The 15,000-nt window shown below is 44.1% G+C and overlaps 1 protein-coding gene across 1 annotated transcript in view; it reads right to left on the reverse strand.

Moving 5' to 3' along the window:
- nrxn2b (neurexin 2b) overlaps positions 1-15,000 on the reverse strand; it is a 383,071-nt gene that overhangs the window by 92,048 nt on the left and 276,023 nt on the right. The window contains 1 exon segment of the mRNA XM_081353640.1: positions 4,519-4,700. Within this exon segment, the coding sequence (XP_081209766.1) occupies positions 4,519-4,700 (182 nt within the window).

Here is a 15,000-nt window from a genome sequence, read left to right on the forward strand (position 1 = left end):
CATATGGACAAACCCAACCATTGTTTTAAATTTTTTAATTAACTTTTTTAACACAACAGTTGGGTTTGTCGATATTTCACCCAAACGTGGGTTGAAACAACCCAGCATTTTTTAGAGTGTATCAGAACACAACACAACAAGACAGTCGCTCTGCCTTAAAAGGGTTATAATATATCATTAAAGTTCAGTTTCCCTATGGCTTTCTACTTCTGAACATTCTAGTCAGTGGGTGGATCATCTTACATCCAGACAGACACACAGTCCGCATCGTTCTAATTGACTTGAGAAAGATTAAAGAGATGCCCAGATGCTCACTAGTAAGTGACCTACAGCACAGAACTGTCACTGTGAGATTAATGGAGCGCATATGCGGCGAGCCAGCCTGGAGGAGCAGCGCCGTCTGTTCATCACCCATCCGACGGCTCCGAGAAACTCCAACCAGCCCAAATCGACAGCCAAATGAAGTACTGATCACTACTACAGCGTAACATACACACAGATAAAGCTTAACAACACCAGAGAACACTGCAAAACATGTTCTTCCTCAGTGTTTCTGTCCTGCTTTCCAGCTCAAACATCTAAACATTCTTAAAGGGGTCATGACATGGTTTTTGTTTTTGTTTTATTATGTTCCCTTAGGTGCAATTATAGTATTACTATAGCTTTTTGGGCAAAAACCTTTTCAATTTTAGTGATTTATGACCTTTTCCCACCCTTTCTGTTTTGGGGGTGTTTCCCCTTTAAGAGTTCAGTGTTAACGCCCACTGTTATGACTGGCTAACGTCATTGGCTAAAAGTAGTTTTAAGATGAAATACATTACTTAAAGTTTGCGGCGTTGTTGTTGGGCCAAGAATAGTCGGCACGGCTGTAGGCGGTCATATGCAAACGGCCGGTATGTCACTTTGTACCATGGATCCCCAACGAGCTGTAATTAGAGCTTGATTAAATAAATGCTTGGCGTATAATGGGGAGGACGTCTTAAGCTATGAAACTTGCAGGAAGTTTTAATGGTACAAAGACCTCTTATATACCAAAAGATCAAGGCAAATTTGGTTTCTCATGTCATGACCCCTTTAAAAATCAAGATACATTTACTGGAGAAGCACAATGACTGAAGATATTAAGTGTTGTTTTCTGAGAAAATGGTCAAAATGAAGTGAGTTTATGCTTAAAACAACAACAACTATCTGCCAGTGGGGTCAGAAAAATAAACTTCTTTTTTATTTGGATCAGTTTATTGAATTGAGGCTTCTGGACACTAGGAGAGTATAACTTTTATTCTTCATAATGATGCCCTCGTTTCTGAAACTGAAACTGGAGAACTGGAGAAAACAGAAGCTGTGGTAAGTGTGTGTGTGTGTGTGAGAGAGAGAGAGAGTCTTGAGGGCTAAAAGAGTTTCCTCCCACGCAGGGTAAAATTAATTGCCGTCCCCTGCAGACACCAACACACAGATTAATCACCGCACACCTTCACAAACACCGTACTGCCGACACACACACCACAATACAGAAGCTTTATCAGAGGAGTAGAATACACACACACTCATACTTCACAATCCAAGGTCTTTATCACTCCCAGAACACACACAAACACACGGGTATGTGGTGAGAAAGCAGTGATGGTTAACGGAGAGAAAGACGGATGCTAAAGGGTCAACAGCAACAACAGCCTGAGACCCTCCGTCTGTCCTTCATCACACACTCTGAGAGACAATTACTGGAGAGACCGAGGAAACGGGTTAGTAATTGATCTCAAAGAGAGAGAGAAAGAGAGAGTCTGGCTTTAGATTTAAGGGTGAGAATTTGAGGAACACATTGAAGCTCCAGAGATCCAGATGGATATATATGGACAGATGGACGGACGGATTTATTTCAGTCCATGGTTTGTGTATCTGAAATAAATTTTAAGGTAAATAAAAGCTGCATGTTTACCCAGAAGCCCCGAGCCGAAGCACTCATTTACAGATGGAGATTGTGTACATATATCAGCACAGATGCTGTTTCACAAACATCCCTTCATCACTCCACGTTCATATTACTGTTTTTAAACAATCACTGTAACCCCTGCCCTCAAACAAACACAGCCACTGAAAGCACCGCCCTCAAACATCCTAGACACTCACTGATAGCCACGCCCTCAAACACAGTCACTATAAGCCCCGCCCTTTAAACAAATCCAGCCAATGAAAGCCACGACCTCAAACATCCTTGACACTCACTGATAGCCCCACCCTCAAACAGTCACTGTAAGCCCCACCCTCAATCATTCAATGACTGTAAGCCCCACCCTCAATCATCCAGTCACTGTAAGCCCTGCCCCCAAACATAAAGTCACTGTAAAAGCCCCACCCTCAAACATGGTCACTATAAGCCCCGCCCTTTAAACATACACAGTCACTGTAAGCCCTGCCCTCAAACATACAGTCACTGTAAGCCCCACCCTCAAACACACAGTCACTGTAAGCCCCGCCCTCAAACATAGTAACTGTAAGCCCCGCCCTCAAACACAGTCACTATAAGCCCCACCCTTTAAACATACACAGTCACTGTAAGCTCCGCCCTCAAACATACAGTCACTATAAGCCCCGCCCTCAAACACACAGTCCCTATAAACCCCACCCTTTAAACATACAGTCACTGTAAGCCCCACCCTCAAACATACACAGTCACTGTAAGCCCCGCCCTCAAACATACAGTCACTGTAAGCCCCACCCTCAAACACACAGTCACTATAAGCCCCGCCCTTTAATCATACACAGTCACTGTAAGCCCCCCCCCTTAAACATACACTGTCACTGTAAGCCCCGCCCTCAAACATACAGTCACTGTAAGCCCCGCCCTCAAACATACAGTCACTGTAAGCCCCGCCCTTTAATCATACACAGTCACTGTAAGCCCCTCAAACACACAGTCACTATAAGCCCCGCCCTTTAATCATACAGTCACTGTAAGCCCCGCCCTCAAACATACAGTCACTTTAAGCCCCGCCCTCAAACATACACTGTCACTGTAAGCCCCGCCCTCAAACATACAGTCACTGTAAGCCCCACCCTCAAACATACACTGTCACTGTAAGCCCCGCCCTCAAACATACAGTCACTGTAAGCCCCGCCCTCAAACATACAGTCACTGTAAGCCCCTCAATCATACACAGTCACTGTTAGCCCCTCAAACATACACTGTCACTGTAAGCCCCACCCTCAAACATACAGTCACTGTAAGCCCCGCCCTCAAACATACACTGTCACTGTAAGCCCCACCCTCAAACATACACTGTCACTGTAAGCCCCGCCCTTTAATCATACACAGTCACTGTAAGCCCCTCAAACACAGTCACTATAAGCCCCGCCCTTTAATCATACAGTCACTATAAGCCCCGCCCTCAAACATACAGTCACTGTAAGCCCCTCAATCATACACAGTCACTGTAAGCCCCTCAAACATACACTGTCACTGTAAGCCCCACCCTCAAACATACACTGTAACTGTAAGCCCCGCCCTCAAACATACAGTCACTGTAAGCCCCCCCTTTAATCATACACAGTCACTGTAAACTCCGCCCTCAAACATACACTGTCACTGTAAGCCCCGCCCTCAAACATACACTGTCACTGTAAGCCCCGCCCTCAAACATACAGTCACTGTAAGCCCCACCCTCAAACACACAGTCACTATAAGCCCCGCCCTTTAATCATACACAGTCACTGTAAGCCCCGCCCTCAAACATACACTGTCACGGTAAGCCCCGCCCTCAAACATACACAGTCACTGTAAGCCCCGCCCTCAAACATACAGTAACTGTAAGCCCCGCCCTCAAACATACACTGTAACTGTAAGCCCCGCCCTCAAACATACAGTCACTGTAAGCCCCCCCTTTAATCATACACAGTCACTGTAAGCTCCGCCCTCAAACATACACTGTCACTGTAAGCCCCGCCCTCAAACATACACTGTCACTGTAAGCCCCGCCCTCAAACATACAGTAACTGTAAGCCCCACCCTCAAACACACAGTCACTATAAGCCCCGCCCTTTAATCATACACAGTCACTGTAAGCCCCGCCCTCAAACATACACTGTCACTGTAAGCCCCGCCCTCAAACATACAGTAACTGTAAGCCCCGCCCTCAAACATACAGTCACTGTAAGCCCCACCCTCAAACATACACTGTCACTGTAAGCCCCGCCCTCAAACATACAGTAACTGTAAGCCCCGCCCTCAAACATACAGTCACTGTGAGCCCCGCCCTCAAACATACAGTCACTGTAAGCCCCACCCTCAAACATACACTGTCACTGTAAGCCCCGCCCTCAAACATACAGTCACTGTAAGCCCCCCCTTTAATCATACACAGTCACTGTAAGCCCCGCCCTCAAACATACACTGTCACTGTAAGCCCCGCCCTCAAACATACAGTAACTGTAAGCCCCGCCCTCAAACATACAGTCACTGTAAGCCCCTCAAACACACAGTCACTGTAAGCCCCGCCCCCTCGGGTCCTCAGGCATCACTCTTACTATGTGAAGCTCCAGATAGTCTCCGAGGCTCTTGGCGCTCTCCACCCGCACCAGGACGGCCTCCTTGAGCTGAGTACTGAAGCCCACAGCCAGCCGGTCGGCCCTCGTGCTGGGCCGGTCGTTCGGGGGCCACGAGTAGGTGATGAGGGCTCCTCCGCGGCCGAAGATGTAGGTAGTCCCAGCTGAAACAGACACAGAGAATCAGTGTTAGATGAAACACTGACAGCTGAGTGAGCTCAGCATTGAGTTTGAACACGAGCAGGTGAAGATCAGCACCAGTAAGTGACCCTTGTTTACTGCTCAGTCCATGAGCTGTGTGTAAGTGTGAACGTCTGAAGGTCACTGCATCTCTGCTCGTGTAATGAGGCGACGCTGGGCTCATGTGTGCTTCCATCTGCTTTAATCAGTCATTGTGTTCAAGAGACTTTCCAAAGCGTCTGGCTCTGCAGGTTTCAGATCAGTCAGCACCTGAGGACGTGTAATGGACCTTCATCAGAGCCCGAGTCTCACCCATCCAACACACAAAAGAGTCCCCATGATGATAATGCAATTATTTCAATTCAAACAAAATATTTAAACAAGTAAAAATATCAACAATACACAAAAAATAACTGAGAAATAAAAAATAGAAAGAGTTCATGCAAAAATACTGTAAGAACACAAGCTTGAGCTGCTTATTCATCATGACACATTAAACTGTATAAAAGATTTTCGTTTCAAATAAATGCTGTTCTTTTGAACTTTCTGTTCATCAAAGAATCCTAAAAAATAAAACGTATCACAGCTTCCACAAAGATTGGAACTGTTTTCAACCGATAATAATCATAAATGTTTCTTGAGCATCAGATCATCACATTAGATGTGACACTGAAGACTGGAGTGATGATTGTTGCTGCTGTTGGTGATTGCTCCTGCCATCCCTCAAGTGAATAAAAATGTGTTTAAGAGGTCTTTTATTCCAAACGCTATTAAAATTCTGTTCTGTTAAAACTCCACAAGTGAATGACAGTGGCATGAATTTTATTTTTATATCTATGTAATGTGAATCTGTCTGTGTTTTTGTTTATGTTCTTGTTTTTTTTGTTTTTTTTTACTAATGCCTGTATAGTTATGTTATATGCTAGTGTCCACCTTGGTGGACAATAAAGACATACAATACATAGATGACACGCTGCTGTGAGCAAGTAAGACTCTACAGTATAGAGTACGTGAATTACCCGTAGCAGATCGAGATGGAGCTGGGAAAGGAGGAGGCTTTCTGAAGGTTGAGCAGCGAGCTCATTGGCTACTGACACAACAGGAACCAATCAGCTGCGCCCTAAAGGGAATGATGTGATTGCGAGCAGATTGAGTTAAGAACCAATCAGCCTGCGCCATCTAGAGTTTCATGACAGAACTTTGTGTTTCTCTATTTCACAAATAATTTGCAGCCTTGCTGAGCAGAAGAGACCCCAAACTTTTTAATAACTGAGAAAAAAATGAACACTGAGGAACTACTTCTGCAATTAGATTTATATTAATGTACTGAAACTGCATTTAAAGGGGACATATCATGATAATCTGATTTGATCTGTTTAACTGCTATAACCGGGTCCTTCTACCAACCCAGAAAACATGAAGTGAAACCCAGTAACTGTGTTCTGGTGGGTCTTTCTCTGCAAGCAAGTCAAAAAATAAGCCGATCAGATTTCGCTCTCCTTCTGACGTATGAAGAGGATCTTATTATAATATTCCCGGCCCTTAATCTGCACGTTTACACACACCAGCCGACATCTGGTTCCACACGCGCCAACAGAGACCAGTTCTAACGCACTGATGAAGATCCAGCACAGCCTGAAGCTGTTCTGTGGTTCAGCATAGACGAGCACTGAACACTATTGACCAGAACATGTCACCGCTGGCTTATAAAGACCTCAGGAACTGTGGACACTTGTGGAGAAGTTCAACATGATGATGAGATGATCAGTGTAACTCCACAACAACTACAGAAATGTCTCCACTAACATTCAGAAGCTCTTCCTGAGTCTCTCCGTAAGGCTGCACTCGCTACTGGTTATTCTGGGATTCTGGATGAGGGAGATTGGCCTGTTCTGTTATTGCCGGAGTTTCTGAAGTTTGTGTTGAGGCTCCGCCCTCTTCTGAACAGAGGCGGAGCTAAAGCTCATTTGCATTTAAAGGGACACACACATATATAGGGATACACACACTATAATAAATGATTTTGAGCTGAAATTTCACAGACACATTCTGGGGACACCATTGATATATATGACATCTTGTAAAAAGGGGCACCTTTAAAGGTGTAAATTCTTTTATCAGTTCATGCATTCACTGGGAATCAAACCCATTATCCTGGCGTTGAGCCCTATTCTCTAGTGTTTGAGGTACAGGAAAGTTGAAAGTTCATTTTGAACATCAGAGCATGTAAAGATGAGAACCGAACCGGTCAAGAATGTCAGCCGGATTAAGAGCTAATAATTCATCCTGGAGGAATAAAAAGAAAAAAAATCGAAAGACAGAAATAAAAGCAGGATCACCAGCAGGATTTGTGAAGCGTCTCATGTGACTCTCGAGCATCATTCATCAGCCACACCTCGACAATTACAGCCTGGCCAAGAAACTTTGTCACAAGCCACCGATTCAGAAACAAGCAATTGATTCAGAGCCCAGACTCAATCGGCTCCTTCGCTTCCCTCGGGCCAAACCCGCTTCAGACTCCTGCTGCTAGTTGTAGTATCTGGCAGCGACTAATTATCAGAGGAAAAACATCAGAGGAAATACAAGAGCCTCATGGGAAACTGAGTGAGGAGGAGGAGAGAGGAAGGCACTGACTGGCTTTAGAGAAGGAGAACAGAAGCGGAACGAGAGCGAGTTTCCTTTCATCATGTCTCTGTTCTGTTTTCATGCAGCGACGTCATCAAAACCCGTTAGAGTCGAGTCGAAATGAGCCGCATGCAAAAACAAAGAGAGACGAGAGAGAGAATGTAAAATGGCTGCCGGGAATGGAGAGACATGTTGAGTCTCGCTCCTCACTATCCTTCCAATCTAATTTTCTTTTCCTTATGAATATGAAGCGTGACTGAAATGAGAGAGAGCCGTGGGGGTACACACGAATGCAGGAGACGCTCGTTCTCACTCCATCACACACACACACACACACACCTGTGTACACAACCAACACACACACACACACACAATCGACACTCAGTCGTGAGCTGACACTGCTATTCCATCACATTCACTGACATAGAAACATGTCATGATGGTCTTCTTAACTCTGCTAGAATCACTGCATGCATTAAAACGACTTCTAAAAAGTAGTTTGATCATTATTGATGCTTCATGTTGCATTCAGTTAATTGACATTAACTTAGTTAAATGCAAAAACATTCATGTACACTGAAAAAACAGAACCAGAACCAGTTAAACCTCAGATTTCCAATCCCAGAGCAGAGTTTTTCCTCCTCACGAACCTAAAATGATCTGAACGGACCATAATAATCATCGGCACATCATAATAACTGAGAGTGAAAACAAACAGTCATCTGCATAATTTATTCACACCGCACTGCATGCTGGGAGCTACTGAGTGTGTTCAGTTCAGTACACAGCCAACCGCTTGAGCAACCGCACAGGCACTCTAGCAACCGCACAGGCACCATAGCCTAGCACCCTAGCAACCGCACAGGCACGCTAGCCTAGCACCCTAGCAACCACACAGGCACGCTAGCCTAGCACCCTAGCAACCACACAGGCATGCTAGCAACCGCACTGCCCGTCACACTGTGCAGAGAACAGACTGTTGTGACTGATATGCTTTGTGTCCAGTGATGAATTATAATGACTCCAGCTGATAATGAAGAGTGTATTGATTGTGTTAATATTCTGTGCGTGTGTGTGTGTGTGTGTGTGTGTGTGTGTGTGTGATTAATCAGTGTATGAGTCAGAGACACTAGAGACAGCTGTCAGATGAACGTGTGTTCGATTTTAACACGCTTAATTGCTGTTATTGGAAGAACAACACATAAACACTCCAGAAAGTGTGATTCCAAGAAAAGAAGAGTGAGTGATGATCTCATATCTCACACACACACACACACACACACACACACACACACACACACACACACACACACACACACACACACACACACACACACACACACACACACACACACACACACACACAGAAAATGTATCAAAATATGTCTTTTTGTTCCACAAAGTCCTATAGGTTTGAATGTGTAAATGATGACAGAATAATTATTCCTGGATGAATTAACCCTTTAAATATCAAGACTATATCAGATGATCGATATCAGATCTGGTCTGTGTTCCTGCTGTGATGGAGTTCGATGTAGCGCAGGAAATACACACGTCTGATCTGCTGAGATCAAAACACACACCGTGATCAGCAAGCAGGACCTGAGTGAGAGCAGGCCTTTCAACGGCCGCCGGATCGATGAAAACAATGACAAATGCGGAACAGTTAGTTCATGTGTTCATGACCTCAAGGCTAGATTACTGTAATGCTCTACTGGGTGGTTGCCCTGCACGCTTAATAAACAAACTACAGCTGGTCCAAAACGCAGCAGCTCGAGTTCTTACCAGAACCAGGAAGTATGACCATATTAGCCCGGTTCTGTCAACACTGCATTGGCTCCCTATTAAACACTGTATACATTTTAAAATCTTGCTGATTACTTACAAAGCACTAAATGGTTTAGCTCCGCAGTGCTTGAGCTCTTAACCCATTATAGTCCTTCACAGTACTGACACAACGGAATCATAGTTAAGACACGACAATAGCATATGACCAACTCAACGAACAAGCATGTCAGTATATTTTTCACACAATACCATATTACTGACATGATATCTTCACAATTCTGCAATGATATCACATTACTGACACCAAATCATCATTTTACTGACTTGCTTATCATTATAGACCCTTTTACAGTTGGTAAACATGGTGACGTATTTGTGTGGGCGGGGCTTAGCTGGAGGCAGAAAGATCCCTCTGGCCGCTTCACTAACGCTAGTTTGCCAGTTTGTTAGCTTGTTTTTTAACAGTGACTGGAGAAAATCCAATTTTATCTTAATGTGCAAGGTCACTCACTGTCCAGGACCGCGATTGTTATTTGCAAAAGTTAATTTTAACGGACAGAACCAGATTGGCTGACCCGTACACGCTCAGTCAATGGATGGACGATCTGACAGGATTAGCGTTAACGCTACCAACGGTTGAGTGGCCTGACTTCTACACCTAAAGAGAAACTGAGGACATATAAATCTTTAGATGCCTATAACTATGTGCTGAATGGTCATGTAAAGATTTGTGTGTACGATCCGCAGTTCTGCCTAGCCAGCGCCAAGAAGACGACAATGTAAAGAGTGACATATTACGGTGCAATTTTAAAGATGTGGATATTTTCTAGAAATAAAAATTCCAGATACAGCATACTGATTTTTCATCGATTCTTGCACCCAACAACACAACAAGATGACATTTAATAATAAAAATAATAATTTAAACTCCTTATTATGTAGGAGACCGAATCTGTGCTGGTTTGCATTGGCCGCCTCCAGTTTTCCGTTTGTTTTGCCTCCAGCTAGCGCCGTGACATAACTGTGATGTCGGCGCAAAAGGGGTCTATATGACTGGAGCCGATATCAACACATCACAATCATCACAACAGCACCGTCACTGCAGCTCTGCGTCTACACATCTAAATTCAATTAAACACACATTTATTTCATTCTCACTCCAGACATGTCCAACAGACTAACGGCCTGATCTGAGGAACACCAAAGACCCAGAGAACGAGGACAAACACCATCAGGACGGGTCGAGGAACACCATAAACCCAGAAGATGGAGACCCAGAGTACGAGGACAAACACCATCAGGACGGGTCGAGGAACACCATAAACCCAGAAGATGGAGACCCAGAGAACGAGGACAAACACCATCAGGACGGGTCGAGGAACACCATAAACCCAGCAGATGGAGACCCAGAGAACGAGAACAAACACCATCAGGACGGGTCGAGGAACACCATAAACCCAGCAGATGGAGACCCAGAGAACGAGGACAAACACCATCAGGACGGGTCGAGGAACACCATAAACCCAGCAGATGGAGACCCAGAGAACGAGAACAAACACCATCAGGACGGGTCGAGGAACACCATAAACCCAGAAGATGGAGACCCAGAGAACGAGAACAAACACCATCAGGACGGGTCGAGGAACACCATAAACCCAGCAGATGGAGACCCAGAGAACGAGGACAAACACCATCAGGACGGGTCGAGGAACACCATAAACCCAGAAGATGGAGACCCAGAAAACGAGAACAAACACCATCAGGACGGGTCGAGGAACACCATAAACCCAGAAGATGGAGACCCAGAGAACGAGAACAAACACCATCAGGACGGGTCGAGGAACACCATCAACCCAGCAGATGGAGACCCAGAGAACGAGGACAAACACCATCAGGACGGGTCGAGGAACACCATAAACCCAGCAGATGGAGACCCAGAGAACGAGAACAAACACCATCAGGACGGGTCGAGGAACACCATAAACCCAGCAGATGGAGACCCAGAGAACGAGGACAAACACCATCAGGACGGGTCGAGGAACACCATAAACCCAGCAGATGGAGACCCAGAGAACGAGAACAAACACCATCAGGACGGGTCGAGGAACACCATAAACCCAGAAGATGGAGACCCAGAGAACGAGAACAAACACCATCAGGACGGGTCGAGGAACACCATAAACCCAGCAGATGGAGACCCAGAGAACGAGGACAAACACCATCAGGACGGGTCGAGGAACACCATAAACCCAGAAGATGGAGACCCAGAAAACGAGAACAAACACCATCAGGACGGGTCGAGGAACACCATAAACCCAGAAGATGGAGACCCAGAGAACGAGAACAAACACCATCAGGACGGGTCGAGGAACACCATCAACCCAGCAGATGGAGACCCAGAGAACGAGGACAAACACCATCAGGACGGGTCGAGGAACACCATAAACCCAGAAGATGGAGACCCAGATGAGGTGAGAGACCCAGAGAACGAGAACAAACACCATCAGGACGGGTCGAGGAACACCATCAACCCAGAAGATGGAGACCCAGAGGATGGGTCGAGGAACACCATAAACCCAGAAGATGGAGACCCAGAGTACGAGGACAAACACCATCAGGACGGGCCGAGGAACACCATAAACCCAGCAGATGGAGACCCAGAGAACGAGAACAAACACCATCAGGACGGGTCGAGGAACACCATCAACCCAGCAGATGGAGACCCAGAGAACGAGGACAAACACCATCAGGACGGGTCGAGGAACACCATAAACCCAGAAGATGGAGACCCAGATGAGGTGAGAGACCCAGAGAACGAGAACAAACACCATCAGGACGGGTCGAGGAACACCATCAACCCAGAAGATGGAGACCCAGAGGATGGGTCGAGGAACACCATAAACCCAGAAGATGGAGACCCAGAGTACGAGGACAAACACCATCAGGACGGGCCGAGGAACACCATAAACCCAGCAGATGGAGACCCAGAGAACGAGAACAAACACCATCAGGACGGGTCGAGGAACACCATAAACCCAGAAGATGGAGACCCAGAGAACGAGGACAAACACCATCAGGACGGGTCGAGGAACACCATAAACCCAGAAGATGGAGACCCAGAGGACAGGTCGAGGAACACCATAAACCCAGAAGATGGAGACCCAGAGAACGAGAACAAACACCATCAGGACGGGTCGAGGAACACCATAAACCCAGAAGATGGAGACCCAGAGGACAGGTCGAGGAACACCATAAACCCAGCAGATGGAGACCCAGAGAACGAGGACAAACACCATCAGGACGGGTCGAGGAACACCATAAACCCAGAAGATGGAGACCCAGAGAACGAGGACAAACACCATCAGGACGGGTCGAGGAACACCATAAACCCAGCAGATGGAGACCCAGAGGAGGTGAGAGACCCAGAGAACGGGTCGGGACAATAAGACACTGTCCGACTGCTGATGTTCTGGACTGACTCACAGCAGGAGTCGTGTGTTTACTGTGATTAGGAAAGTGAGCAGTGTAGTGACAAACTGGAATAGATTAGGAAGGATTAATGTGTAATTCATTAATTACAGCTGAACGCACCCGTGAGTTTAATCACAGCGGCACACGGGCCCTTGAGATCCTCAGAGTCTCCGGGGCCGCGGGGGGTGGGGGGGGAGGCATACGCTTCATCAAACCAGTCACTATAATACTGTGGTTCTGCTCATCCACACTGACCCTCATCCTTCCCTCGCGGGTCAAAATCTCCACAAGACATAACGTTATACTTCTTTTTTTTTCTTTTTCTTTTCAGAAATCTTATTTTATGTCATTTTGATAAAAAAGAAATCTATTTATTAATGCAATTATTTTTTTGGAAGATTTTTGGTTTTTTAATTTATTTCCCTTTAAATTACTAGATTTGATCAATAAATAATAAATAAATTGTAATTTAAGCACATTCCTCAGATTCTTTAAACTTAAATAAAAAAATAACTCACATTTTCATCATGCATAACCTGTAATAAGACTACGCTTGATCAAACCACACTCAACTCAGCAACCAGTCACCATAACACTGTGGTTTATACGTGGTTTATAACTTTATGTAAAATGATCTGATTTCACTGTGAAACTGTTCTTCCTCAGTGTTTCTGTCTCGTTTTCCAGCATAATATCTAAATGTTCTTAAATCAAGATACATTTACTGAAGAAGCAAAATGACAGAAGATATTAAAAATGAAAAAGTGTATAAAAATGACACGTTTGTGCTAAAAAAACAAACAAACAAATATGCAGATATTTGTTCTTGTTTTAAGCACAAACTCACTTCATATTGATAATCTTTTTTAGACAATAAGACTTAATATCTTTTAGCATCTGAATGAAATGTATCTTGATTTAATAATGTTTTAATAATATTTAGATATTAGTGCTGGAAAACAAGACAGAAACACTGAGAGAATATTGAATTTAATTTACAATATCTTCCTTGAACATGAATGTAAGCGGGTTTCTGTCCTTCAAAAGTGTTTGGGTCTGATCTAATAATCATATCATAAATTTATGACCATAACATCTGCCTTCATGCCCATGTGAAAACAAGAGCACTTCAAATCTCAAAAGTACATATTTAAACAACTGTATTTGCAGCTAATATAATATTAATGAAGAAAAATGCCACTTGCACTTAAAGAGAGTTTCCAAACTTAATTCACTTTTTAACTTAAGCAGAAATGCCAAACTGAAAGTTTTGAATTATTATTTAAAGAAGTGCACTTGTTGTGATGTGTTGTGTAACATACTTGACTTTAATTTTAACCGTAGTCTGTTATTCAATATTGCATTTAAAGTTAATATATTATTGCAACTGTGTAATTACAAATGTGTGCAAATACATGATTTACAAGATTCAATAGAAATGGCATTAAAGGATATTTGGTTTACTGTGAATGTGTATCAGTCCATTGGGTAGTGTTTCAAAGACAAGAGAAGTAACTGTGAAACCACACACACACACACACACACGGACGCACGCACGCACACACACACGCACACACACACTGTGTTCAACTAAGCGCATTTAAACTAAAATATTTCAATTTAATTGTAAATAACATTCAGTTCGCACTTATTTCAATTCAAGAGATATATTTTTCGTAACAAGTCATCCTTATAAAAGTGGTTTAGCTTACTTGCATGCGACTCGTTTAATAATGAACTGAACTGACACTGCCGATCTCAAAGACGTTTAAGAGCAGATGTCAAACTCACACCCAGTTTCTCCAGTTTCTACACACACGTGTGAAAGTTATTCAGCCGCTTTCAAAGTGCAATTAAAAGCTAAAGGAAGTTTCAGGACATCGTTCAGTGCCAGGAACAAAGATGCGGTGCAGGACCATATAATTAAAAACCCGATCCCATCCGTCCCTCTGTGGCCATTAAAACACTGGGCTTTATTAAAGTTTGATGAAGCTCAGAAATCTTTGGTGTGTGTGTGTGTGAATGTCGAGACCTGAGCTTTGACGCTTCTTCACCCTGTAATGGGGTTTCGCTAAATAAAACATCCACTGCGGATAAACAGCACGAGACGCATGAAAGATTGAAGCCACAGAAACCAGGCACTGATATTACTGTGAAATGTTTTGTGTTTAGTTAGAGGAGACTTTAAATAAACCGTGAAATTGAGTGTGAAGACTTCGACACGTGTGTTACATGAGAGAACTAACAGGTAGACAGAAGAGAAATCACTCACCTGGGGATTTTACTTAAAGAAATTAATACTTTTATTCATCAAGGACGCATTAAAATGATCAAATGAGACATTTATAATGTTACGGAAGATTTCTCTTTAAAATAAATGCTGTTCTTTTGAACTTTGAA

This window comes from Scardinius erythrophthalmus, assembly GCF_964197995.2.
Source record: "Scardinius erythrophthalmus genome assembly, chromosome: 2".
NCBI lineage: Eukaryota > Metazoa > Chordata > Actinopteri > Cypriniformes > Leuciscidae > Scardinius > Scardinius erythrophthalmus.